Source organism: Lycium ferocissimum, chromosome 12 (genome assembly GCF_029784015.1).
Source record: "Lycium ferocissimum isolate CSIRO_LF1 chromosome 12, AGI_CSIRO_Lferr_CH_V1, whole genome shotgun sequence".
Classification (NCBI taxonomy): Eukaryota; Viridiplantae; Streptophyta; class Magnoliopsida; order Solanales; family Solanaceae; genus Lycium; species Lycium ferocissimum.
The window spans coordinates 26807943-26835199 of NC_081353.1; the positions used below are offsets into that span (position 1 = coordinate 26807943).

General features: G+C 37.4%; 1 protein-coding gene across 1 annotated transcript; it reads right to left on the minus strand.

Annotated features, from left to right (window-relative positions):
* Positions 1 to 1007: 1007 nt before the first annotated feature.
* LOC132041045 (uncharacterized) lies at positions 1008 to 27250 on the minus strand. Its single transcript, XM_059431791.1, has 16 exons — positions 26949 to 27250; positions 24630 to 24697; positions 24107 to 24262; positions 23860 to 24027; positions 17442 to 17592; positions 16106 to 16185; positions 14141 to 14416; positions 13770 to 13913; positions 12758 to 12892; positions 12422 to 12520; positions 4381 to 4437; positions 3951 to 4155; positions 2375 to 2493; positions 2128 to 2196; positions 1745 to 1843; positions 1008 to 1585 (listed from the first exon to the last, which is right to left on the minus strand). Exons 1-16 carry the CDS (start codon positions 27064 to 27066, stop codon positions 1346 to 1348), a joined length of 2184 nt encoding a protein of 727 aa, XP_059287774.1. The 5' UTR covers positions 27067 to 27250; the 3' UTR covers positions 1008 to 1345.
* Positions 27251 to 27257: the final 7 nt, after the last annotated feature.

Genomic DNA, 27257 nt, shown 5'->3' on the forward strand with positions numbered 1-27257 from the left:
TTTTTAGGTTTCTTTTAATAAAATCGACGATTTTTATATAAATTTATAACCGTACCGAATAATTAGGTTGGTTTTTAATTTTATAAAAATAAACCGAAAAATACCGAATCATACCGAATAAGTTTATATGTGTTAAATATATTCTATATATTAAATTTAAATATAATGAAAAAATTTCGCCCTAGGTTCAGGATGATGACAATGACTACAAGTCAGCAATATAATTAACACCTAAAGTTCCAACTCTTGAAACCTATTATATTATTCCTATGGAAATTAAATTAGTTCCAAAGATCTCAAGTAGTAATTAGCTTGTAAGCTACAAGGTATTCCAACGATCTTAGATGGAAAGCTACAAAGTATTAAGATGTCTTTCCCCTCGTATGATTTTAAATCTCTTATTGGATACTCAAATCTTAATAGACTCAATTCTTGAGTCCCATCTTGATTGAATTTTACCCCCTCGTGCGATCTAAGTTATACTTTTTGTTTTTGTTTAACATATTTTACACTATCGTAAAATAGTGTGATCAATTTTTATTCTTATCGTCTTTCATATTTTCTAGATTAATCACCTTTTAAAGGTAAAAATGAGTAAAGAATTGTGCCAAAGTCCTACAGAAGTATGCATGATATCGTGTCTTTTAACTTTTACCAGTGACTATAACACGATGTTCTTTTTTTAACCAAAAAAAAAAAAAAAAAAAAAAGGAACCCCAAAAATTAACCAAATCGTACCGATACCGAAGAGAAACTGAGATGATGGGACAATTTCGCAAAGTCTAATTATGGTTCTACAAAATAAAATAATCGAAAAATTGATACAATCTAAATTTTCTAAAATAACCGCACGAACCGGTATCATTGACACCCCTAGTTGTGCAGGTTAAAAACTACCTTGATTCTTTTACCAAAAAAACTGAGAGATCCCTAGAGCGTGGTGCATAATTCGAAACTCGATGGATGATGGGTTTACTCCTCTACCCTTCACATAAACACAAAACTAATGAGATTTCAAATGAAGGTTTTATATTTATGTTTAAAACACAGTATATGATCTAGCAAAGCCTCATATGTCCCACACTAGATGCTATATTATACATGAAATATATGACTATTCCTTGCCAAATTACAATATTACATCAAATCAATTGGAAACGATAAATAAATAAATAAATGGAAATATCAAAGAAAAAATCAGAGGTGAAATTAACTGAAATATGCTACATCATCCAATGAGACCTAACAATACTTCAAAACTGGAGATCAAGAGAAAATCATCTTCAAGATCTCTTCACAACAGTGACAATGAAGGCAAAATTTGGAGATCAAGAGAAGTTTATCTTCAAGATCTCTTCACAACAGCAGTTGCAAAGAAAGGATGATGGCTGAACTCAAATTGAACCTTAAGCGACGGGTCAACGGTCCCTAGCCGGGAAATAAGACCAAGCGCAACACTGTTATGTTCTGCTACCTGTTCTATACGACGAAGCTCTGCCATTTTATCCGAATCATTAGAAAAACTGCTCCTTAGCTCCTTCGTTATTCTCTGAGCTTCTTTGAAGCAGTTATACATAGATAAGTTCTGCATAATTAGAGTTCAAGTCACACACTGAGCAAAAGACCAAGTTTTGCAAACCCCTCGAAAGGAAAAAAAATAAACAAGAAAGAAAGAGCACGTAATATATCCAATAAAAAGAAAAAATTCAGAAAGGCATAATTTGTCAATGACAGGATGACTCACAGATAGCCGAGCATGAGCAGTTGTCTCCTCAAATGAATAATATGAGACATGATCGGGCAGGCAAGCTTTCAGAAGCAACTCAAAGTGCTGGACAAACCTCTGAAAATTATTGCAAGATCAGTCAAGAATGGAAACGCATATCGCCTAACTATTTGACAAGCATATCAATGAGAGCAGATGCAACACCGAGCAACAATGGATGACCATTTTTTTTTTTTTATGGTTTTTTTTTGTGGGGGGGGGGGGGGGGGGTTGCGGGGGGGCTTCGTCTGAATATTAAGTAGGTCAAGTTCTATGTGTCATTACTGTTAGTAAGATCCACTACAAATCCAGCTAAGGTGGTCCAAAAAGAAAAAAGTCGTGACAAATATGAGAAGGCAAACCTCATGCTCACTGTTGAAAGGTCCTGTACTGAGATAGATTTGCCATTCATTCCTCAAAGCTGCAAGCATCTGGAGGAACCAATAACCAATAAGTTCTCAAGCAATTCAGAATCAATTGTAAGTTTAACTAAAAGGCTAATTGCATTGTGCAGATATGAAAGAGATGCTACAACCAAAATGGGAGAACAATTTGCAGGCCGTGAGCATTAATGAAAGCACATAAACAAAAGCAAAAAAAGCTAATTACCATGGTAAGACCTTCAGCAAGATATACATGGCACTGAAGAAACAAAATTGCAGGTGGGAGTTGATAATCTTTTCCCCCATCTTTCACCAAATCTCGTCTCTTCTTCCCTTTCTTTTTACCTGATACAAGTCAAACATTTAGATAACATGTCCCTTATCTGGAAAATCCATAATAAGATTCATTTGTCTATTTGTTTTATATATGTGAATGAGTCACATCAGATTTGAGCATTTAGGTGGGTAGTAGCAAGTCCGAAGTCGTCTGCAAGAGGTAGCCACCAATTGATCAAGATTTTCCTCAGTCAACGACTTTAGTGATTTATTATGGCTAATAGTAAATTTCCCTTTGGAAACTATTCGATAATCCCTGTTTGAGAGTCGGTAACTTAGAGATCAAAGAAACATTCGAATTCTTAACCATCTATACCCCAATTATGAAGTAATTTTTATTCAGGACTGACTACTGAGAACCTATTCAGCACTCTAGTATTTTAGTTTTATTTTTTGTTAACTTTGGTGTCTGGTCAGCTTGTACACAACTCGATTATTTCACCGGATACCTGCTACCTGCAGAGGCAAACCTAGGATTTGCAAGTGGAGGGTGCACAATTACATTCAATATAAATCTATCCCTGGCTATAAAGACCGTAGGGGGTAATATCCAATTAATTTAGTGTCTCTGTTTATGCATAATCCTTAAAGATATTACAAATAATACATTTGGTGAAGTTTCTGGGTGCCGTTGCACCCTCAACCCACTATGTAGGTCCGCCACTTGCTACCTCCTACCAGTTCAGGTACTGGATAACTCTGCCACTGCTTAGGTAGATAGGAAATACCCACCTAGTGTTATTTTATCTCTGCTATAGTTTGAACCCTCATCTCCAACATTTGCACCCACTTCATTGACTACTAAGCAAACACTATTAACTTGCTTCTGATGAAGCCATAATTGTTAGTCTAAATATCTTAAGACCTCTACGCCGTCTAGATATCAGATGTTAAAACATTTTACTGATTCAACTCATGCCTTCACAATTTTTTGGTTGAATACACTTTGAGTCAAAAAATGACATATATCATGAAAAATGAGATGTCGATGACCCTTCTTTCCTTCTTTTTCGACTTCTGGTTTATTTTATTTTTTGGCATTCCAGTTAATGATCTAATGACATAACATTTTAGCTCTATTCAACCAGCCAGCAAAAAGTTTTCCTAAACAAGCAATTCAAGATCAAGAGACCTAAACAGGAAAACAGTGATACACATCTTAAATTCTTTTTTTTTTTTTTTTTTTTTGAGACTGGTAACATGGATACACATCTTAAATTCTTTCAGAGCCTCACTATGACAAGAATCTTAAAACTCCAACCAGTAAATCAATTTCTATAAACTTGGTACAGGAAAGGAAGAACCTATTAACCAAAAGATCTGACCCTTGAACAACAAAACTTCCAGTGGGAAACTAGAAATCCACATATAACCACCAAGGACGTAGACCCAAATTCCTTGTTTGAGAGACTTACAACAATTACTAGGGGAAAATAGATGGTTAAACAAGTAAGCAGCATTCTTACTGATTTCATTGCTCGTCATTGCCCTCATATGTGTTTTCTCAGCAAGCTTGATCAGGATAATATACATGTACCAATAGACCATACAATATTCACCAGTAGAATACAAGTCTAATTCAAAGCCCAACATCAGGAAACGGGAAGCAATCCAGTATGTTTGCTCCTCCACCCATATGAGAATGTGTCTGCATATCTTCATGCAAATATTCTGCGACAAAATTCAGAAAACGAATAATACTCTCCGTAAGAAAAATGTTCACTGAGAAGATGACAGAGCAAGAAAGATCAGGAATTTCCACTTTGAAAAAATAGCACAAAGTGGAAACCAGAGCAGCAAGAGCTGCTTTTTACAGGTCCTCAAGACACATTTTATTTTGGAAAGCTATTATTCTGAACCCTCAAATAATGCCCTGTAGTTGCAGAAGATATTCACCTCGTTACTTGAAGTGGCTGAGATATCTCCGAACTCTTTCCTAAAAGCCAGTTCCAGCTAAGGAGAAATCAAAGAAACAAATGCAGAATTCAGTTCAAAGGAAGGCAATTAACAAAAGAAATAATATAGATGACCCAGTCGCATCAACAGAAACAGAAGCCTATACTTTAAACAAGTTTGGCACTCCCCCCGGATCGAAAAGAGTGTCCACTTGGCTTTTTTTTTTTTTTTTTTTTTTTTTTTGATGACATAGGAACCACGCAGCCGCTACCCTTCGGGTGCGCACGGGGGTAAACCCGGCTCCGTGCAATAGCTCACAAACAACACAGAGAGATAACCCGCACTAGGCAAGCCCGTGCGACGAGCTCGACCCGGAAGGCAAATTCCCTGCTATAGGCAGAGGGTTTCGAACCTGAGACCTCCATTATGAAAGCCTCATGCTCAACCAACTGAGCCACCCTTGCGAGTAAAAACAGTATTGTTAATCAAAAGATAGACATAAGCAAATAAGTGGGGAACTTAGCCTTTTTTTCTTGGGTCAAAAAGAGTGTTCACTTATCAAATCAAGAAAGAATTAACCTTATTTTTCCAGATTTTCCCCTACTAAGTGCTATGTGATCAAATTCCAATACCTATTTAATTAGGGGCAGTTTAGTCAAATTACCTAATTTTTTTTTTTTTTAGGAGTTAGTATTTTCTTAAGGAGTGCGCAAATGGCTAAGTGAACACTCTTTTTGATCCGGAGGGAGTATTATTTAGCATCCTAGAAAATTTATCAACAGCCAAACAATAAAATAAAATAGTACAGATGACCCAGTTTTTTTTTTTTTGATGAAATAAGTGGTATATTAATAACAAGGCATCCAGGGGATGCGAGATTTACAAAAGTAGGAAAGTCAGCTCTAGAAAAGGCCAAAAAAAAGGACCTATCATAAAACTAGAGAGCTGACAAAATCCAAGAATTGTTCAGGGTTATACAAAGGAGTATGGTTAACCCAACTAAAAAGTAAGACTAGGCATCTGCCTTTAAAATTGGAGCTGTTAGTTGCGATGCCATCAAAACATCTTTGGTTCCTTTCTGTCCATAAGCCCCACACAACAACAGCGGGAACCATATACCAGATTCTTCTGATGGACTTCTCAACTTTCCAATTGCCCCAACTTACAAAAACTTCCCTGAGACTATTTGGCAAAACCCACTGGAGACCAAAAAGGGAAAAAAACATTGACCAAATGTCTCTAGCAATAGGGCAGTGCAAAAAAAGGTGGTTGACAGTTTCAAGCTTGTTTAAACACGTATAGCATCTGTTAACAGTATTGAAGCCTTTTCTGTTAAGATTATCTATAGTGGAACAAGAGTTGTTCAAAGCTATCCAGCAGAAAGCACTGATCTTGGGGGGCAATTTGACCTTCCATATCAGCTTCCATGGCCACTGATCAATCAGAATTTTGTTGGAATTCAAGAGCTGATAATTAGCCTTAACTGAGTAAAATCCATCCATGCTAGTGCCCCATTTGAGCATGTCATTTCTCAATGTGTTAACAACACTGGGCTGCAATCTTCCCAGAAGCACTGCAAGTTCATCAAATTCCCAATCATTCAGGTTCCTTCTCAAGTTAGGGCACCAAGTATGCCCCTCCCAGTTTTGTGAGACAGTAGAGTTAGGATTAGAGGCAATTGAAAAAATCATAGGATAGAGCTCCTTCAAGGGATTCTGCCCTAACCAGTTGTCTTCCCAGAAGCGGATGCGGTTCCCATTGCCTACATGTAAAGATGAGTTAGAAGAAAAATCAGTCCACAGCTTCCTAATTTCTTTCCACAATCCGCAGCCATGAGGTAATCTGCTGAGATTGGAAACCCAATGGCTATCATTTCCATATTTAGCCTGGACCACTTCCTTCCACAATCCCATATTCTCTTGGTTGTACCTCCAATGCCATTTCATGAGCATGCTTTTGCTATGGAGTGCCAAATCCTTCACTCCTAGGCCACCAAGAGATTTTGGGATGGTGACCTTATCCCAATTCACCAAATGAAGTTTGTGGTTCTCATCTTTGTCATCCCATAAAAATAAGCACCTAAGCCTATCAAGCTGCTTCAAGACTTCACCTGGTACGGGAAATAAGGACATGAAATAAGTTGGGATGCTGTCCAATACACTGTTGATCAGTGTAATTCTGCCTCCGAGAGAGAGATATTGTTGTTGCCAAGAGGCCAATCTTTTTTCAAAATTTTCAACCACCCCATTCCAAGCTTCAACAGATTCGTAGCTGGCACCCAAAGGAAGTCTCAGATAGGTAGTTGGGAAGGTCCCTGTACTGCAACACATTATCTCGGCCAGATCTTCCAAACCATTAACCATATTCAACGGATAGATTACACTCCTAGACATATTGATGTGAAGTCCAGATATAGCCTCAAAGATCATTAAGGTAATATTAAGATGTTGAACCTGGGACCTCTCAGCACCACAAAATATAAGGGTATCATCAGCAAATAGAAGGTGGGGATAGAGATTGATTGACCAATCCTGTTGCCCACATCAAATCCCTCCAACCAGTGAAGTTCTTTTGCCTTGTCAAGCATCCTGCTAAGTCCCTCCATTGCTATGATAAAAAGGAAAGGGGACAGAGGATCCCCTTGCCTTATTCCTCTCTTGAGAGAAAAAAATCCAACTGGACTCCTGTTAACAAGAACAGAGTATTTAACAGTAGAAAAGGAGAACCTGATCCATCTGATCCACCTGTCTCCAAATCCCATTTCCCTCAAAATAGAGATTAGGTATTTCCAGTTGAGTTTGTCAAAAGCCTTTTCTATGTCCAGTTTGAAAAGCAGACCAGGAACACCACTTTTTTGTCTCCAATCTAATACTTCATTGGCAATAAGAGAAGCATCAGTTATCTGTCTACCTTTTATGAATGCACTTTGATAGCCTGAGACCAACTTCCAGATTACCCTTTTGAGTCTTTCAGAGAGCACTTTAGCCACTATCTTGTACACGCTGCCTATCAAGCTGATGGGTCTGAAGTCCTTTAGTTCAATTGCCCCTTTCCTTTTAGGGATAGGGGCTATGAATGAGGCATTAAAGGATTTCACCATATGACGGTGTGAAAATGGTTGAAGGTGTTCATGACATCCTGCTTGATAGTGGGCCAACAATTCTGAAAGAAAGCCATAGTAAATCCATCTGGTCCAGGACTCTTATCTGGAGCACAAGAGTTGATAGCATTGAGGACTTCTTCTTCTTCAAAAGAACATTCTAAGGTTTCTTTGTCTTCATTGTCAAGACAATTCAAACCTTCAAAATCAGTAGTAGGCCTCCATTCTTCATTCTCAGAGTATAGTTCTTGGTAGAAGTCCAAGATCACTTGCTTAATATGTTCTTTATCCTCAATAATGTCATCAGACACTTGCAGCCTGTCGATACAGTTGTACCTCCTATGGGAATTGGCAATTCTCTAAAAGTACTTAGTATTTCTATCCCCTTCCTTCAACCACAAGCATCTAGATTTCTGCCTCCATGAGATTTCCTCAACCTTGGCTAGTTGTTGAAGTTCCAATTTTAGTGACAAGGATTTGTTAGTCTCGTCTTGAGTCAACACTCTATTTTCAGCAACTTGATCCAACATCTGCAGCTCCTCCAAAGCCTTGTTGATCTTAGTGTTGAGGCTACCAAATACTTCCTTGTTTCACGTGACCAGATCCTTTTTGAGCATTCTGAGCTTCTGAGAAAGCGCAAATTCTGAGGATCCATTCACTTCATACCCCTGCCACCACTGTTTCACCATATCACCAAAGCCTTCATGTTGCAACCACATGTTCTCAAACTTAAAGTAGGAAGGTTCAGATGTCCAATCCCCACATTCTAGCGCTATAGGGCAATGATCAGAGACAACTTTGGGTAGAGCTTTTTGGGAAATAACCCCAAAGTGATCACTCCATTCGGAAGAGACAAGAAACCTATCAATTTTGGAGGCTTGAAGAAAATCAGCATTCCTGGTCCAAGTGTAGAATGCCCCTTGAAGAGGAAAGCCAATCAGTCCCATATCTTGAATGAAATCAGAGAAAGCAGTCATTGCGTCATTGCCCTGGATCTCCTGATGCAATTGTATCTTTCATTCTCGAATCTACAAACATTGAAGTCCCCACCAACCACCCAGCCTTCATCCCATAATCCTCTAACATCAGCCAGTTCCTCCCATAATTCAGCCCTCTCCCAATTAGTGTGGGGTCCATAAACTCCAGTAAAGCAAAACCTAAAATTTGAATGCACCCCTTCCAACATAGTTGTGATAGTAAACTGACCTTGTTGGGAGTCCAGACAATTGTCTCTTGTCCCATATAATAATTATGCCTCCTCTAGTACCACGAGCCCTCAATTCAGCCCAACCAACCCATCTAGAGCCCCAAATTTGTGTGACAGTAGCCACTGGACAGCCATCTGTTTTGGTCTCTTGCAAGCACAAAATGTCTGGTTTCCATTTTTGCATAAGAGCCCTGATAGTACTCCTTTTGCTGATATCATTGAGCCCCCTCACGTTCCAGCTAATAAGTTTTAATTTCATTCAGAGAAAGCTTTTTGAAACCTGCCCCTAGCTGATCTTTCCCCTTTTTCATAAGTAACAGTGCATTCCATATTCCTGGCCTCTCTTACCCCTTTCTTTGCAAAGCTCCTTCCCCCGCTCTTCTTTTCTTTTTGTAGCATTAATTGAGCTTGCCTTCTCTGTTCCATCCTGAGAATCATATCGAACATCTCGTGCTCGAATCCAGCCAGATTAACTCCAAAGGCTTTGCAAGCCTTATTCATAAACAGCTTGGTCCAGTGAGAAGTCTCGATTACCGTAGGTGTGTTGATTAAACAATTCCCATTATTTAACCCCTCATGCAGAACTAACAAGTGTGTCTCGCTGCCAGAGAAGGGAGAGATTTCAAAATCCATGAAGTTGTCAATAGGATAGTCGCTTAGCGATGTCAGAATAGAGTAAAGAGGGGGATCGGCTTCATCATCTGCGTCCTCTGCTCCGAAGTTCTCTATATTTTGATCAGAAAGGGCTACCACAGCCTTCTCAATGATGGGGTCGTTAATGAAACTTCTGGAATAATGCTGAATTTGGGCTGGCCCTTTTGCTTTCCAACTCTTTATCGGTCTGGGCTTTGCTCTTGATTTGGGCCTTTTCCTTTTGGGCTTGCTGCTGTTGTTGTTATAGTGATAATAGGGGTGGTCCCTATTAAGGGAATTAGAAATATTGACTTCACAGTTGACCACTTGTTGGGCTGAATCAGTTAAAGATCCAGCCCACTGAGAGTTTTTGGAATTCAAAATTTGAACAGGCTAATCCCCTTCTTTGGACCGAAGGTCCATGGACCAAAGGTTATTAGGGTAAGTTCTTTTGTCTCTTCCAGCCATATTCCGATTAGCGACAACTTTCAAGGGGCTATCCATGATAATGGAGAGTTCAAAGGAGCAATCCCCAGACGGAAGTTCCAGTTTACAAGGAAGAACGAGATCCGAATCCTTAACAAGGATACGAGCCCATAGGAGATTGCTTCTTTTCTTGGTATCCTCGTCAGCATCGACATATCCACCGCATTTACCACCAATGAACCTGAGGTTTCCTCAGACCATTCATGCAAAGGGATTGCAAAGACCCTTATCCATTTTCTCCCCTGCTCTTCTGCCACCGTATTGTTCCTCAAGACCGGCGACCACCAGTCGAGTGAGAGCCTTCTCCCATTGTAGTACCAGTCGCCAAACTTGACCCTCTCAGCCTCTTGCCTCGATGGCAGTTCGAAAAGGAAGAGGTTGTGAGCAAGAGCTGAGACCTTCAACCCAGCTGTCATCGACCAGCGACTATAGAACCATTTCTGGATAACATCCAGTGTCGGATTAGCACTAAAAGAGTCATTGAAAGCCGCCACCAAACATCAGCTCAGAATGTGTTTGTTTCCGCTCTCTGAAGTGGACTGACCATTCATAACAGGCCAAGATTGGATTCTAGCAGCTTGAGAGTAGGATATCTCCGGTGAAACAAACCTTTGCAATACCGGCTTTGACTTGCCCAGAAATTTGAGCACCTTTTCAGCAAAATCGCACCAGCCTGCATTGTAATCCTTTTCTGGGAGGATGATTGCAGTTTTCCTTGTCCCATTCCATTTCTCGATTCAAGTGAATCGCCCATAAATATTGTAATTTTGATACACCCTATGTAATATGTTTTGCTGCTTTCTTCCCCATCTTCTATATAAATTCCCCGCCCCTTTTGATGCTTGCTTCAAAGAGTCACATACCCATCGAAGGTTACTTTCATCGAGCTTAATCTTGCTAACAAAACGACTACTTTTCTCTGTATTAAGGAACCAACGGAATTTCCCTTCACTAATGTCTAAAATCTCAAAAGATTTTTCTCCTGATGGGAAAACCAGCCTATCCCCCATCCCAAAAGATGGCTGAACCTAGGAGAGGCCTCACCGGAGAGAGAGAATAACAACGAGAGGCTGAATCGATGCTAGAGAGGAGAGAGAAGGTGAGAAAAGGGGCTGGGTTGTGTCGGAATAGTCTAGGGAGGAGAGAGAAAAGAAGAGAGGAGGCTGGGTCATGTCGGAACAGTGGTTGCTACTGTCGGCGTGAAGGTTTGAGGAGAGGGAGTGCTGGAAAAGTTTATTTTAGGTCCAACCTCGATTTTAGTGCCTGGGAGCATATTTTCGCATCACAAAGAGAAGGTTATGTTAAATTTCTAGATTAGTACAGATGACCCAGTTGCAGCAACAGAAACAGAAGCCTCTACTTTAAACAAGTTTAGCTATAGTGCAATATACAGCATCCCAGTTCTACAAATGCCTGGATAGAAACCAATGTTATCAATATACACCGGAGGGTTTTTTACACCAGAAATCTGATTCCATTGCACACCAGAAAATGCACTCAGTCAGATTTCCCTTAAGGCCTAAAGAAAGGCAAAAAGGCTCCAGAGGTACACAGTTAGTGCGTGTATATATATAGAGGGGGGTAGACGAGTTTACAGGCCAACAAGAACATTACTTCTTTCTTTGCTTTGAAACGATGTGCTATACAATGTAGATTTACTAAAGATCATTTAGAACCAACTACACCTCAATCCAAACTAGATGGGGTCAGTTGTGTGAATCATCCATGTGTTGGGGAAAACAAGCAATACAATAATGCACAACAAAGGTAGCAGTGGAAGAAATACTCGGTCTAAATTTCCTTAATCTATTTGAACCAAGAGGAGACCTCAGTGCAACAGTAAGAGTTGTCGCAGTGAGACCAGGAGGTCACAGGTCCAAGGCATGGAGATAGCCTCTTGCAGAAATGCAAGGTAAGGCTGCCTGCAATAAATCCAATGTGCTCTGACCCTTCCCTAGACCCTGGGCATAGTGGGCGCTCAGTGCATGAGGCTGCCCCTTTTTTATACAAATCTTTAAGAAAACATCTAAATATCATTAAGCGGAGCTACTAAATTTGATACAAATACCAGCTTACTAAATGACTACTACTCTAACATCAGGGCAAAACATATACATTTGAGCAATTTCTAAGTTTTATATCTCTCTTTAACACCAAAAGAATATTGCTAACTAAATTAATTCCCCCTAATAGCTTAACTGATGCATCCCCTATCAGCAGTTTACTTATTACCATGTACAAGGCACAAATGCAGCCTTGGGAAAAACACACCTTATGTAAACCATCATAAAGAAAGATACTTGTTCATATTCCACTTGCATTCCGCACCAATCATCATGCTTAAATTTAAGTAAGGGAACATTTCAAGGACTGTGATTTACTCATTATACGTTTTTTAATCTGCCAACTCGAACATGTGAAGAGTTCAAATTCAACTATTCTTCCTTTTCCATCTGAACAGGGAGCAGATATCCATGCAAGAATCTAAGATGCAGGTAGCCACAAAATGTTTGCAGAGTAATGATCATGATTAAATAGAAAGAGACAAATACACAAGAATCAGAAGTACAAATGGGATAAGAAACAGCATTTCGACAAGTATATAATGTTCAAACCTGTACGTGTATGATGCGCCAATCTTGCAAAATCTTTCCAAGTTTACGCCTTTGCCAGGAAATGTTGGTACAAAGAACTCGAAGCAAAGTAATCAACAACTGCATTTGACGAAAACATGCTTTTAATGGTGAAAGATCTCATTAAATAGACTAGGCAAATGAAATTTGATAAAAGCAGAAGACTAGCCTATTCAAAACAAATAAAACCTAAAACAGATCAGTTCGACATTTTACAAGTACCAATACCAGGAAAAGGCACAGAAAAGTTTTAGGATAGATTTTTTATCAAAGCTCTGGACATAGAAATAATCTCCCTAAAAATAAATTCATGCTTACTTGCCCAAGCTGTACAACAGTTTCGTTCTTCTGAATATCATGGTTCTTCGCCACCTCAGGTAACAAAGAAGCTTTACAAATCACAGCAAAGATAGAATCACGCCCATAAAGCTTCCCATCTTGAACCAGCAAATGCTGTTGATTAGTCTTTCACATGAGAATGTCATTGTGAAAAGATAAAATGCATCTCAAAGTTCAACAAGTTAAAAAAGTGGACCTGGGTAGCTAATTCTGCTACATACAATAGAAGGTAAATCATACCAGTATATGAACCCACCCCCCACCCCCAAAACCCCAGGCAACCCCTCTGGGCGACTGATAAACAAATAATCTGTTGGTGACATATTTTTCTTCATGGGAATTCAGATAGCAAATCTCTTCATTGATTATCGATAACTCGAAAAGTTAAAGCCAACCTTTTGCTTCAGAATTACAAGGCTTATTCAGTCATAAGATGGTCCAATAATAATAAAATATTATGCAAATACTTTAATTAAGTTTATACATCAGAGTTCCCCAAAAACTTGTAGAGAAAAGATAGGCATAACAGATTAATAAAATCCTGTTCATGTACAAATTTCCAATCACGTCATCACCACACATACCAAGATACATGAACATGAAAATGAAAGTGATCATCTGCATATGTTAGCAAAATCATTGACATTGGGAGCAGATAAATATAAACTTTCCAACCTGTACAGTCCACTTCATGGCTTAACAACTTGGCCTGAATTTAAGAATACCTTTTTATGAACTCTAAGATCCAGTCTTTGGGTCTATACACAGACAATGATTTTTAGGATTATAAAGTCCTTAGCCTGCACAATTTGTTCTCTGGAGTACAAGAGTAAAGACAGCAACATAATGTGGGCATTTCTAAGAGTTGCCTACATCAGTTTCCCATTTCAGGGACTGAGCCGTGTGAATTAACAAGAATAGAACATGCAAAATTGCTGTGCACAATGTTCGTGAATGAAAGCATGCAGAATTTACATGTGCTAGAAATTACCTGGAGATGAGCTCGAGCAACCAATTCTGGTTGAATCTTTTGAAACTCGACCACAAATCGTAAAACACCTTCAAAGACTGGATCTAAATTGTAGGAACATATGATCTCTAGCTCATGAAGAAGCTTTTGGAAATATTCAGCTGCCTGGTAGAAGAATGCAAACATGATTTTTTTTTTTTTTTGATTAGGTAAAGATTTTATTAAATGGTACCAAGATGATACAGGAAAAGAAACAAAAACAACAGAAAATACAAAAAGCAGCCTACTATACTCTTCCTAGCATATCCAAGAAATTCATATATAGGCGTAAACATGATTTGTTGTAATACTTGGATCAAAGCAAGGTGCTTGTGTGCGTTTTCACGCCTTACCTTCTTCCAGCTAATTGTCTCGATAGCACGAGGTGGAGTTGGAGCCGATAATCTACTGTTTAAGGTAGAATCAAACCCAAAAGGTTGACTACCTGAAGCAGTTGTTTCATTTTTCATTCCATCTTCCAAAGTTCCCGGTGCACTGATAGACCTCAAGAATTCTGCCGACTTAATCATGGAATCTAACTCCTCAAAGCAACAAACGATATGTTTCTTTGCCAATTCCAAACCTCTGCCTTGTGGTCTCTTCATATTTGTCACAACATGGTAAAAGTGCTGAAAACCCAAAGTGAGAATAGTATAAGTATTAAGAGGAACAGCAGTGACCTTTCGCAGTAAGCCCTGATGACATACATTATATGTTTACAAAATGAATAGAAATGTGCTATGATGTAGAATCACTACGCCTCATTCATTTGTTCATTAATCAACTGTGGAATGAACCAGCAAAAACTCTGAAGAATTAAAAGTTATAGCAAGTTGAATATAATTTTATTCAACACCCTTTTCATACATACTTCAACAAGGGAGCTGGTTTACAATACAAGCATAAAAGTAATTCTCTTATTGCTAAAGAAACAACTAATTTACTCCATTTCTTTCCATCTCTGCCCATGGCAATATTTAGCAACAGCAAGGTACTGTCTTAACTCTTAACAGCTATGCTGGTTAGAGCATGCACAAGTGCTTATATTCCATAAACCCTGACCAGTAAAATTTAGATTAGAAAATTATCCTTCATGGTGCATTTGATGGCAGAATAGTCAATATTGAACAAGAATAATTATTTTTTAAAAAGGTAAGTAGATTGTATATTTAAAAAGAAGCAACTTGGCACCAAGATGGTGCTAAGGCAGTAAAAGTATCAGGAATACCTCTGTACAAAATACAACAATCGTTACACCTCAATCTCAACAAAGGTATGGTCAGTCATATGAATCCTCACTGACTGTGTTTCTCCATTTAATTTCATCTCAAATCAACATTATACAAAATAAATAATTGAAGTAAAGAGAGCAACGAGTCCCCAGAAAACAGCCTTTTCGGAGCATGGTTCAGAGAAAAAATAGCAGAGGCTCATTCACCAAGAGAGAGAGAGGGCGAAGAGAGAAAAAACACTAATAGTTATTTCACTAATAAGAACTCAACAGTTCTAAAGCTCTATAGCCTGTTTGGCCAAGCTTTTGGGAGGCCAAAAGTGCTTATTTTTAAAAAGTAAGGTGTTTGGCAAAGCTTTTGGGAGAAAATAAGTGCTTTTAGGGAGTAGCAGAAGCTGTTTTTCAAAAGCTGAAAAAAGTAGCTTTTCCCTAAAGCATTTTTTTGAAAAGCACTTTTGAAAAAATACACTTAGAAACAGTTTTTAAAAGCTTGGCCAAACATTAATTGCTGCTCAAAAATTATTTTCAAATTAATTGGCCAAACACAGACTGCTTATCACCAAAAGTACATCTTTGAAAAGCACTTTTGGAAAAAGCACTTTTCAAAATAAGCTGATTTTAGAAGCTTGGCCAAATAGGCTACTAGTCTAACAATCTGATAATAACAGATAACATTCTAATATTCATTTGTATGATTCATATGGACCCAGTGAAACTCAAAAAATCTTGGTCTTGAGTTATATCCTTTTTCCTTTTGATAAGTGGGCTTCAGTCACTTTCCTAATTTAATCTTCTTTTGAACAAAGGTTACTGAATTGAAAGGCAAAATCAGATATCTAATCATCAACTTTGGAGAGAGATACAAAGGTAGAGAAATCAATCGGAAGAGAGACACGTAGAAAAGACTCGGGAGCCATGAAACCTGGTCAACAAGTAAGATTTCTCTACATCCTCAAGATCATTATCAATGTCTAGCTTAATAGAGTGAAATGACAGTTAAAAAAAATAAAAAAAATAAAAAAAGAATAAAAGCCATAGCGAGACGTATATAACAGATTTTTATTGAAATGACAACACAGAGTAAGACCTTACGAAAACGTAATCGGCATAACAAAGATTTGCAGAATCCTTCCTCCAAATCAGGGTTATTTTGTAATGGTTCTATATCTGCACAAAAGATAAGCAACCCATAAGAACATATGGTGGTCAATGGGATTAGTATAGTTAAATTTTCACTAAGCTTCCTGCAGTTTTCTCCATGAGAATGACTCTCTGACCACGTCAAACTTTTATAACTATAATTTTCAGAAAATATGAAGTGTTCTTTTTTTCCTTAATAGAAAAGGGTTTTGTTTATGAGAAATAAAGTTCTCAGATATTGGAGGACCAGACTTATACTAATACAGGGATAAAAATCTAAAAAAATAAAACACCCAAAATTGACACAGTTATGATTCTGCCAAATTTATCATAAAAAATCCTCATAAAAAGCACAAGCTTTCATGGTATTAATATAATCTTGATTAAAATAGTTGTATCATGCATTCTTACTCAAAAGATGCACCTCATGTACCATAACTAATGCAAGCATTACAACCTTTTTAAGGGCTCAAAGATTATGGGGAAATATTTCATTATGTTAGAAAGTTGAGAAAGCTCAGCTTTATCAGATATTAGGACCATGAATGTTTTTGCACAATATAATACACCTAGAATACGAAGTTTGAAGGCTACCTCATTGTAATAAATTTCCAATCAAAGCTGCCCAAGTGACAGCATAAAATTACCCATTTATGTAAGACCGGTTCCAAAATGGGAAAAAATAAAACAAGAAAAAAAAATAGATGCCGGCTCTTGCTAAAAGGGCAATACAGCCTCACTCAAAAAAACAAACTTCAACAGTCCGTACTTTATAGCCAAGGCAATATCTCATGATTGATAATAACATAATGCCTTCATTTTGCAAACTTTTTTGAGGTGATAATAGCTTAAAGATACAGGGTAAGGCTGCGTACAATAGACCTTTGTTGTCCGGCCCTTCCCAGGACCCCGCGCATAGCTGAAACTTAGTGCACCGGGCTGCCCTTAATAGCTAAAAGATACCAAGAGGAGACATGGTAGTGCCCCTCTCTCAAATGATTTTAGGCATTATGATGGTAAATACAAAGTAACAACTCAGACTTCAAAAAGTAAAAAGGAATAGTGAAATTTTTGGAACAATTTCTCTTTTCCTGAAGTCAGCTGTAAGATTAGAATTGAAGTTTGTTTGCCAAGCCAGATGTAAATAATTCTTCCATTTTTTTTTTGATAAGGCAGAGAAGCGGGAAAGTACAAAGGACGAACTGTTATGCACTATCTACTGAGCTTTTTCACGTCTAAATTATTTTATATTTAAAGTTGCTCTCACCATGCACAATGACTACCTTCTGTAACTCTCTTCTTAGACAATGTAGCTTTACAAGCCCGTAATTGACGAGCAATTGTTTCTTCAACTGCATGTAGCATTGTCAAACATTTGTCATCTCCATCTACCTTTAGAGGAAGGCCATGTGTCATAGTAAAGAGATCTTCTTCCTGACAGCAACATAACAAGAAAACAATGATAATCAATAACAAAAAAACAAATTTGAGCACTTACTTCAAGATAACTGAGTCTGAGTGCTTTCAGTAGAAAGAATATTCTATTCGAAGAGAGGGGTATTAGAGTGAGGACCAAATTTCCTTAAACTTATGACAAACAAGCAACTCCAACATAACTGCAGATCAGCAAAGGGATATTAAGGGGGGAAAAAAACTTGATAGGTAACTGAAAGAATATTATTGATGTAAAGAAGGGGCTAACTTTAAGAAAAAGCTGGACAGAAGTACAACCAAAATATAACTTTACAGTGTGTGTAAAGAAGAACAAAGAAAGTCAGCCAGATATTAAGAAATTGACCTATTTCATTAACGTCGCATAAAAGAAAGGGAGACAACGCCTTCATATCACTTTTGAGTAATACAACATTTTCTATATTCTATTCTAAGCATCCAATGTTTACCACCCAGAGATAAAATTTATTAAGTCAGATTAAGTTCAGGAAAGATGGGAGTTCTTGTTTCAAAAAAGAAAAAAGAAAAAAAGATGGGAGTTCTTGGCATGAGTTGCCGCACAGGTGGAAGCCTTTTTTGTTGTCTGATTCAATCTCCAAAAATATTTGGCTCTTTGGTTGAAAAGAAGACGAGAATACAAAGTTCTTTCATAGGAGGCGACCACGAAAAGAAACATTGTACAATCAATAGAGATAGAGGGAATGGTGCAAGAGGTAGAGAGGAGGTGAAAAGGGCAATTGTGGGCCTTATACTCAATTGTACAAAGAAGAAGAGTAGTGAGGCCAACCCTAGGAGGGCTAGAATTTGGTCAGATAACGGAAGTTGACGAAATGTCTAGACGGGGATATCATGGAAGGGAAGTGCTGGAAACAGTGGAGAGTTTTGCATGACCCGAGGATTCACTTTTACTTTTTTCAATGTTGAGACATGGTAAAGGACGAGATTATAAAGATAAATTTAAGATATCCAGAGAGTCAGGGAAGTGCCTTAATGCCACCTTCATAATAATAATACCGACAAGCAATCTAGCAGTAAAATCAAAGACATGTACCTTATACTCAATTGTACAAAGAAGAAGAGTAGTGAGGCCAACCCTAGGAGGGCTAGAATTTGGTCAGATAACATTGTCTCTCATGGAAGGGAAGTATGGAGAGTTTTGCATGACCCGAGGATATCAATGTTGAGACATGGTAAAGGACGAGATTGATAATTTAAGATAAGAGAGTTTGCCACCTTCATAATAATAATACCGAACCTAGCAGTAAAATCAAAGACATGTAATACCAACGAACCAGATACTACATGTCTCTCAAATATGCACCTATCATGGTTATTGGAAAGTTTGAGAACCTCTAAAGGAATTTCTCTTAGGATGCAAAGGATGAGGAAAAACCCCACTCGGTAAATTGAAAAGTGATAAGTTTATTCTTTGTAGCTATTGTGTGTTTCTAAGTTCTTTATCAAGTTCTAACTGATAAAGTATAAAGGTCCTACGTTAAATATTTAAAGGGTATTCATCAAAGCTCTTTTAAGGAAATGGCTATGGAGATTTTCCAAACCCCACTTGTATGTTGTTGTTGGCTATGGAGATTTTACAACAAGGTGCAAACACTCCGGAGAACATTGAGAGAAGGCAAGTATGGTATTCAATTAGGGACTGTAGGACAAAAATCATCATGATTCCCGTGGACGAACATAATGGAAGCATGAGAGCATTCCAATGGAGACATCAACTTCAAAAGGGATTCTTTGGAAATGGAACCCCCCACCCACAAAACTTTTTCTACCAAGGTGTTCAATAGTGGTCATTTTCCACTTTGGTGATTCGAAACCTAACTTTTCAGTTGAACCTGGAGGTTCCTTACCAATAACTTTACCTCCTTTGTCAATGTTAAGGTCAAAGTTGAAAATAGGAACAAGAACTTTAGGAAGTCATGGTGTGTTGACATCCTAAGTAATGTTTTTCCAACAAGGTTCAACATCTTGAGCAAAGACAATGTCAATTGCTCAACTATGCAAGACACTATGAGGAGGAAATTTGAGGTTGAAAAGAATCCCACAGGATTGGAAGGTGGAGGCATTCCAAAACCTTATTAAATTACTACACAACAGAATATCACACTAAAGGATCAAGATGCATGGAAATAGAACGAAGAGAGTGAAATCTTCAATGTTAAATCGTTCTATCACATGCTATTAAAGAGAGAGGATACAACATTTCCACATTTCTCAGTACGGTTGCCAAAATAGAAGCAAGGCAGTTATCCTCACAACTGAAAATCTAAGGAAAGAGAGAACAAATATCAGCTAATGTCACAAGTGTATATGTTTAGAAGAGGATGTGAACCACCTAAGTCCTAAGCATTGTCAGGTTGGGAGCCAATTATGGTGGACACTGCTAAAATTGTCCGCAGACAAGCCACAGTTATGCCTAAGATACATAAAAGGACACGGAGCATGGAATGTAGCTCCCTTGGCACTGATATGGTTACTTTGGGGAGAAAGAAACCAGCGAGCTTTTCAAGGGGTGGAAGATGCTTTTGTCAGATAAGGGCTAGTTTTTTGCTTCTAATAAAGAATTGTGCACCCATAAGATTCCAGTTAGTATAAATGACTGAGTTACATGTGTATACAATTATATTTCTACTAATTACCTGAGGTCCGGGCTTCACGATATAAAAATAGTAATATTTTAATAGTAGAATATGTATCATATTTTCTTACCGCATAATTAGATAATTCAGTGGCACGTTCATTATGTATTGTTGATAAGTCTTCATGATTATTGAAGTTTCTTAGCCACATAATTAGATAATTTTTAAATAAAAAAATTATTTATGGAGAAGAAATTTTGGCAGAAGGATTACAAATACCAACGGGACACAATCGATTCGACATTCTGTAAAGTAACATGATTTTAAATCATGTGAAAAATTACAACACAGTGAAAACCATAAACTGAAAATATTGGCATTTTTATGAATCTGTGGGCATATAACTTGTATTTATAGATAGAAATAGATATATTTGGCATTTATTAAGTTGTAGTTTCACTCATGATATTCCATGCGGCAAGAGTTTGTGCTAGTTAAATGTGATGATTTAAGGACAAAATTAAATTCATTAAATGAACCTGAAAAATCAATTTAGTCCATCATATATAGTTTATTAATTATCATTATTTTATTTTATTTTTGTTTCCCACCCGGTGTCTGATATCCGCATTGGAGCTCGACTATATCCGGATTGGTTAGGGCCCCATTCCGGGGGAGCGCTCCCTATCAAGGATTTCCATACCTAAGGCTCGAACTCGAGACCTCTGAGTAAGGAAGGAGCAGCCTCATCCGCTGCACCATTTCTTTTGGCGGTTATTAATTATCAGTTAAAATGACTATTTATAGTAAAAAAAAATTTAAAAAAAAATTATCCAAACTATTAAGTCAATCTAATTCAATTTAGCTTCAAAGTTTAGTCAAATTGACTCTCAATAAACGGAAAGTGTCAGACAAATTGAAACGAAGGGAGAATAATTTCACAGGAGCGGGGTTTACCCTGTGCACACCCAAAGGGTAGCAGCTGCGGGTTCCTTGTCATCTAAAAAAAAAAAAAAAATTGTAAGATTTAATAAATGCTCTAGTTGGAAACGAAAATGTGGCTTCAAAGTTACCAAATTGTGTTGAGGGTAATTTAATACTCTCTCCGATTCATATTATATGGTGTTTTTAGCTTACCCTTAAAAAGTAAGAAGTATTTTCAATAAAGTATCCTTAATTAAATAGTAGTACCAATTTTAATATAATTTCTTGGTTATATAAAAATTCACTTATCTAAATAAGATTATTTTTAAAAAAAAACTATGAATATCTTTTTTATTATGTAAAAAGTTACTTGATACAATTTCCTTTTTTGTCTGCCCCGAAATGAATGAATGATACAATTCTATATTTAGAAATAATTTAACAAAACTTCCCCCTTTACTCTTAACAAAATGATTTACAGCCATACAAATAACTATAACTTGTTTTAGACCATAAGTTTCAAAAGTGTTCCTAATTTTTCTTCAACTCCGTGTCTACTCAAACTATATCACATAAATTGGGACGGAGAGAGTATTTATTCTGAATAAGTGTAAAAGCTAAAAAATACCATATAAATAGATTGGGCGAAGTAAGGGAAAAGAAAAAGTTCACAAAAAGTTACTACTCCTACAATTGAAGCAATACGGAAGTAAACAAGGGGCAAAATAAAAAAGAGGCTCAAAATCTAAAAGTTGGGTAACAAGTGTCACTCCTTCAATGTAGGAAATAAAGGAATCTAGTAAATGACAATTATAGCCGTGTGAGGACTACAAGAAGCTCACATTCTCTCTTATATATAGCTATAATATAATTTAGATTCTCTACTTCATGCATACAACAAGTATACTGGTTGCCAATATATCAATAAGGTTATTTACCTTTAAGAAAACTATACACAAATATGTTCAAGTACGCCTCAGCTCCAAGTAATTAGCTCGGCTTATATGAATCCTGTAAGCAATTCCACTCTATTTCATGCTCATTTCATTAGTACTAAAAGTATTTATCTTTTTTCTAATAAGGTTCTTTTTCCAAGTGCTACGAATTGTATGGCCCGTATCTGTCCACACAGTATCCTGTTTATGTGTAGTCATCAGAAGCCAATCTCATTATTGGAGCATTAACTACGGCATCAATCAAATTTAGATGGAAACTTCCATAATGCTCCAAAGTACTAAAAGTATTTATCATAATTATATCGGTTTTACGTTTGTCGTCAATTGACTGCAACATTTTTCTTTTACTAAAACACTCGTAGGGGGAAGTTTTAAGATATGGGTGCTTACCCAAGAAAAAAAAGGACTTTATATTATGGGTGGAGAGGAGGAGAAGCAAAATAAGTCATTAAAACAACAACAACAACATCATACCAGTGTAATCCCATTAGTGGGGACTGGGGAAGGTAGGGTGTACGCAGACCTTACCCCTACCTTGGGAGGTAGAGAGGCTGTTTCCGAAAGACCCTCGGCTAAGCAAAAGAAGTCATTAAAGGGATAAAGTACAAGAAAATATTGTTGAAAATATAATTAAGTAAATAAAAGTCTACCCTTTCTAATAGCTTAAGATTTCAGATGAGATGGTTACACACTTCAACATGATATTGCAGGCAAAAGGTCCTGAATTTAAATCTCACCACGACCTAAAAAGAAAAATATTCTACGTATTTGGCCTGTGACAAAAACTGGGGCTACACATGAGGAAGTGTGTTGAGAAATAATATAATTAAGCAATTAAAAGTGTGCTCCCCGTAACAGCTTAAGCTTTTAGATGAGTTGGTCACACACTTCAACATGGCATCATAGCAGACAAAGGTCTTGGGTTCGAATCTCATCGCCACCCATTATCAAAAAGAATTTCCACAGTCTTGACCTATGAAAAAAAAAAATCAATCCCTCACATGAGGAGGTTTATTGAAGAAATAATAAGTAAAAGCAAAGTGCTCTTTCTAACAGATTAAGCTTTTAGATGTGATAGTTACTCACCTCAATAATTATACAAAAGACAAAGCCTTCCATTATCTATCAAAAAAACAAAGCCTTAAATGATTCATATTGTTGCAAATTCTTCAAAGGGGTGATGTAGTAGTCCTACTGGCTTCCTATTGTCTTAACCAAATGGTACCCTGTCGGCCTATTCACTACCACCACCCTACCAAATCCTCAAAAGATAAAGGAAAAAGGAAAAGTCAATCTTCGGCATTCCGTCATTGCATACCCACCGAGCGCTCCACATAAAAGAAGGAACCTAGGGAATGGTTCGCGTCAAAGCTATTCAACTTTCTTTACTGTCAACACTATTTTAGGAAGAAAGTGAAAGATAAATGTTTCAGTCCCCCCTCCTAGGTGCAGAAATGGAGAAAGCACTGACATAAGTCTGCATTTAAAAGGGCTGCCCAGTTTTGTAAACTGTTTCCAGAAATATCATATACATCAGTTTTTTATGTTATGAGGACAAGTTTAATAAGGTATCAAGATGGTAAAGCAGCAGTATAGGACTCATCTACCTCCTATACATTAGGCTAAACCATCATATTCAACACTTGACTAAAACAACAAACAGATCACATTTGTCACCTTTTCTATAGATTCAACTTGTCAGAAATTCAACTTGTCGGAAATATGTTCCATGAGGACACAAAATGATAAACATTAAAGAGTTGCATGGTGCTTACTTCATTTGTACGTGTATCTGAGACTGTGCAAACAACCGCATTGCAGGTTGCACGCACGACTCTGCAATATGAATGTAGTAGTGCATGCGATGACGTTCTATCAGGCCTCAAAAGGTATAAGCAAGAAAAAACAGTCTGAGCCAGTGAACAACCTTTATGCCATGTTGCCTGCATTTCAATATATATCAGCCAAAAACAAACTTCTTGCTCGACTAGCTAACTGCTTTGTGAAAGAAGCTAGGAGTACCTCACAAGCAAGAAGATGATCCATGATATCAATGGTACCTTGAACATCAACTGTTTTGTCAAAGCTCAAAGGAATAGGAGCAACACCATACTCAATAGCTTCATCTACTGAATAGTATGTACGTACCATGCCTGAATCCATCTTTGGGTCCATTATCTAGTTCAATTCACGAAACATGTAAGTGCAACACAAATATAGAGAGTATCGTCATGAAGCAAAAAAACAGTTCATTAATGTATGACAAAAGTAACAACATATCAAGCAGAGTCTATACAGTATTATCTTTTTGCGAAATAAACGGACGAGGTAGGGGTCTAAGCCAAACCACCCAACACCTCAGGTGATCATAATATAGGCGATTGGATTAATTGAAAATAAAGAAAAATATCAAGCAGAATCTAGCAGATAATATCCAAGAAATCTATACCGCTTCATATAAGTAACAAGAAAAAGGATGACTGGTACCATCCACAAGATAATCCGAGAATTGAAGAAAAGCACAAAACTGGAAACGCAAATTTACCTCTAACGCCGACATGGCAGCAAAAAGATTAAAATTCTCCCCGTGTATCAGCTCCCCATCTTGAAGATCTGTGACCAAATATTTTGAACCAGATCCACATAAGTCAATCTTCTTCCTTGAATTACACAGAAGTAATATTTGACCGCGTAATGAAAAAAAAAAAAAAACCCAAGACCACATCAAGCTCACTAATTAAATTCATAGCTTCTTCAATATTCTTTATTTTCTTTCCAACTCAAACGTCACATCTAATATAACAATGCATTCTTCCTCCCCTAATGGCACCCAATGGTGTGGTCCTAGTGGTCGAGTCCCAACAAGGTAAAAAAGAATAAGGAAATGTCTTTTCTATAAGGCACCCAAGGGTGTGGCGGGCAATGAAGTGGGTTGAGAATCATGAGACCTCGTGTTCAAATCCCAGCAGAGACAAAAAACACTAGGTGATTTCTTCCCATCTTTCCTAGCCTAGCCTTGGTGAACAGAGTTACCTAGTACCTGATGGTGGAAGTTAGTAGGTATCCCGTGGAATTAGTCAAGGTGCGCGCAAGCTGACCCGGACACCACGGTTATTAAAAAAAAAAAAAAAAAAAAAATCCTCTCTATAAGGATATTACTGGCAATTTTATAGATAAAAGTCTCTTCTTCGAAAGCAACCTTTGCCTTCTGTAGCTTCATCTCATATTATTACATCTCGCAATCTAATTGAATAAACATAGTGCAATACACCCAGTTTAATGATCCCAACATTTTGCTGCACATAAAATTTTAGCAAAGTATTTAACATATTGCATCCAATATAATAACACCTATGATACCATACATGGTACTTCAGTGACATGATAATAGCTAAAACAACATCAATACTTTCTAGCTCTACTTTGTCCCTGCTTCCCTATAGTATCACATTCCAGATTTTTTTTCCATAAGGGTGTGTTTGGTATGGAGGAAAATGTTTTTCAATTTTCTCGTATTTGGTTGGTCAAAGTTTTCGGAAAATATTTTCTCTAGGGAAACAAGTTCCTTAAAAATGAGAAAAATGACTTCCGTAGTGGAATAAGGGAAAACAAGTTCCATAAGTGGCATTCCACACTAATTATCTAATATCCACACTCTAGCACAGCCCACCCCACCTACACCCCGAACCCCATAGCCCCCATCCCTACTACTCGGGCACCCCTAGCCTCCAATGCCAACCCCAATAGTGTTTACCTAAATTATATACGTATGTTTTTGGATAATATCTTCAGCTTATTTACCAAACACAAGTAACTAAGTGCCTGTTTGGCCATGGATAGTTTTCACTCTTTTTTTTGGAATTTTATTCCAGAAAATTGTTTAGTTGAATTCCGGGATTCGAAAAAACTCCAAAAAGCTATTTTCACAATTTTCACTCCAAATCACTCACAGAAACTCAAAAACAACTCAAGTTTGTATTCATGTCCATACACAACTCCAATTTCCAAATACATTTTCAACTTGAAACCAAATACTCCCTCTGTCCCGATTTATGTGGCACACTTTCCTTTTTAGTCTGTCCCAAAAATAATGTCACCTTTCTATACTTAGAAATAATTCAGATGATATACAACCACACAAATATCTAAAGGATTGTTGTTTTGGACCACAAATTTCAAGTCTTCATTTCTTTCTTAAACACCATGCCTAGTCAAATGGTGCCACATAAATTGGAACAGAGGGAGTACTATACTTTTTTTTCAAATTTCACAATTTTTATGTCCAAACACCCACTAAGTAAGAACCCACTTATTTCCCAAGAAAACATTTTCCATGGAAAACATTTTCCTTCGTACCAAACACACCCTAAGAATCAAATAATATAAATGCACCAAATAATCTCTCATGGACCAGGATATTTTCTCGCCAGAACAACAGCATACGGTCTGGGGAGGGTAGAGTGTACGCAGACCTTACCTCTACCTCCCAAGGTAGAGAAGTTGTTTCCAGTAGACCCTCTGGCACAAGGACAAGCAATTCAAAGCAGTATAAAAGCCGTAGCAAAATACTATAAAAAGCATGATAAAGCTGACTGGAAAAAAAAAAAAAAAAGAGCCATAACTACCATAAGCTGGGTTTGCGAGCTATTGCACAGGAGCTGGTTTACCCTGTGCGCACCCGAAAGGTAAATATGGGGTTCCCATGTCATCAAAAAATAATAATACGATAATCAAAGTATAAAAAACAACAGATAGTAGCAGAAATCAAGAACACCCTAAGAATCAAAAATATAAATGCAACAAATAATCTCTCATAGACCATCACATTTTGTCAAGAAAAGAAACAAAATAAAGTGATAGATACCGTTACAAGCGAGGTGAAGAAGGGAAGAAGCATCAGCCCAAACAGTTTGTTCACCAGAAGGAATTGAAGGGCAAATTGGTACTTCTCTATCTCTTTCACCTTCACAAACATCTGCCATATTTTTCCACAAACTGAAACAAAACTTATCTGGGTATGTGCTAGATTTTGTAATAAATAAACTAAAGAAGTTGGATTCTTGAAACTGAAATTTAGTGATTACTATCCAAGTTTTGGCGTGCTATTGCTGCAAGAAAAGAGAAGAAGTGTATAGAAGAGAATTCATGTGATCAAAATGGTAGGGCAAGTAAT

Excerpts from the sequence above, each read along its gene's own strand:
- LOC132041045 (XM_059431791.1), bottom strand. The coding sequence starts at position 27,066 with ATGGCAGATGTTTGTGAAGGTGAAAGAGATAGAGAAGTACCAATTTGC. Across the intron at positions 24,698-26,948 it reads TCTTCACCTCGCTTGTAACG|ATCTTCAAGATGGGGAGCTG; the intron begins GTATCTATCACT and ends ATTTGGTCACAG. Across the intron at positions 1,586-1,744 it reads CTGCTCATGCTCGGCTATCT|AACTTATCTATGTATAACTG; the intron begins GTGAGTCATCCT and ends CTAATTATGCAG.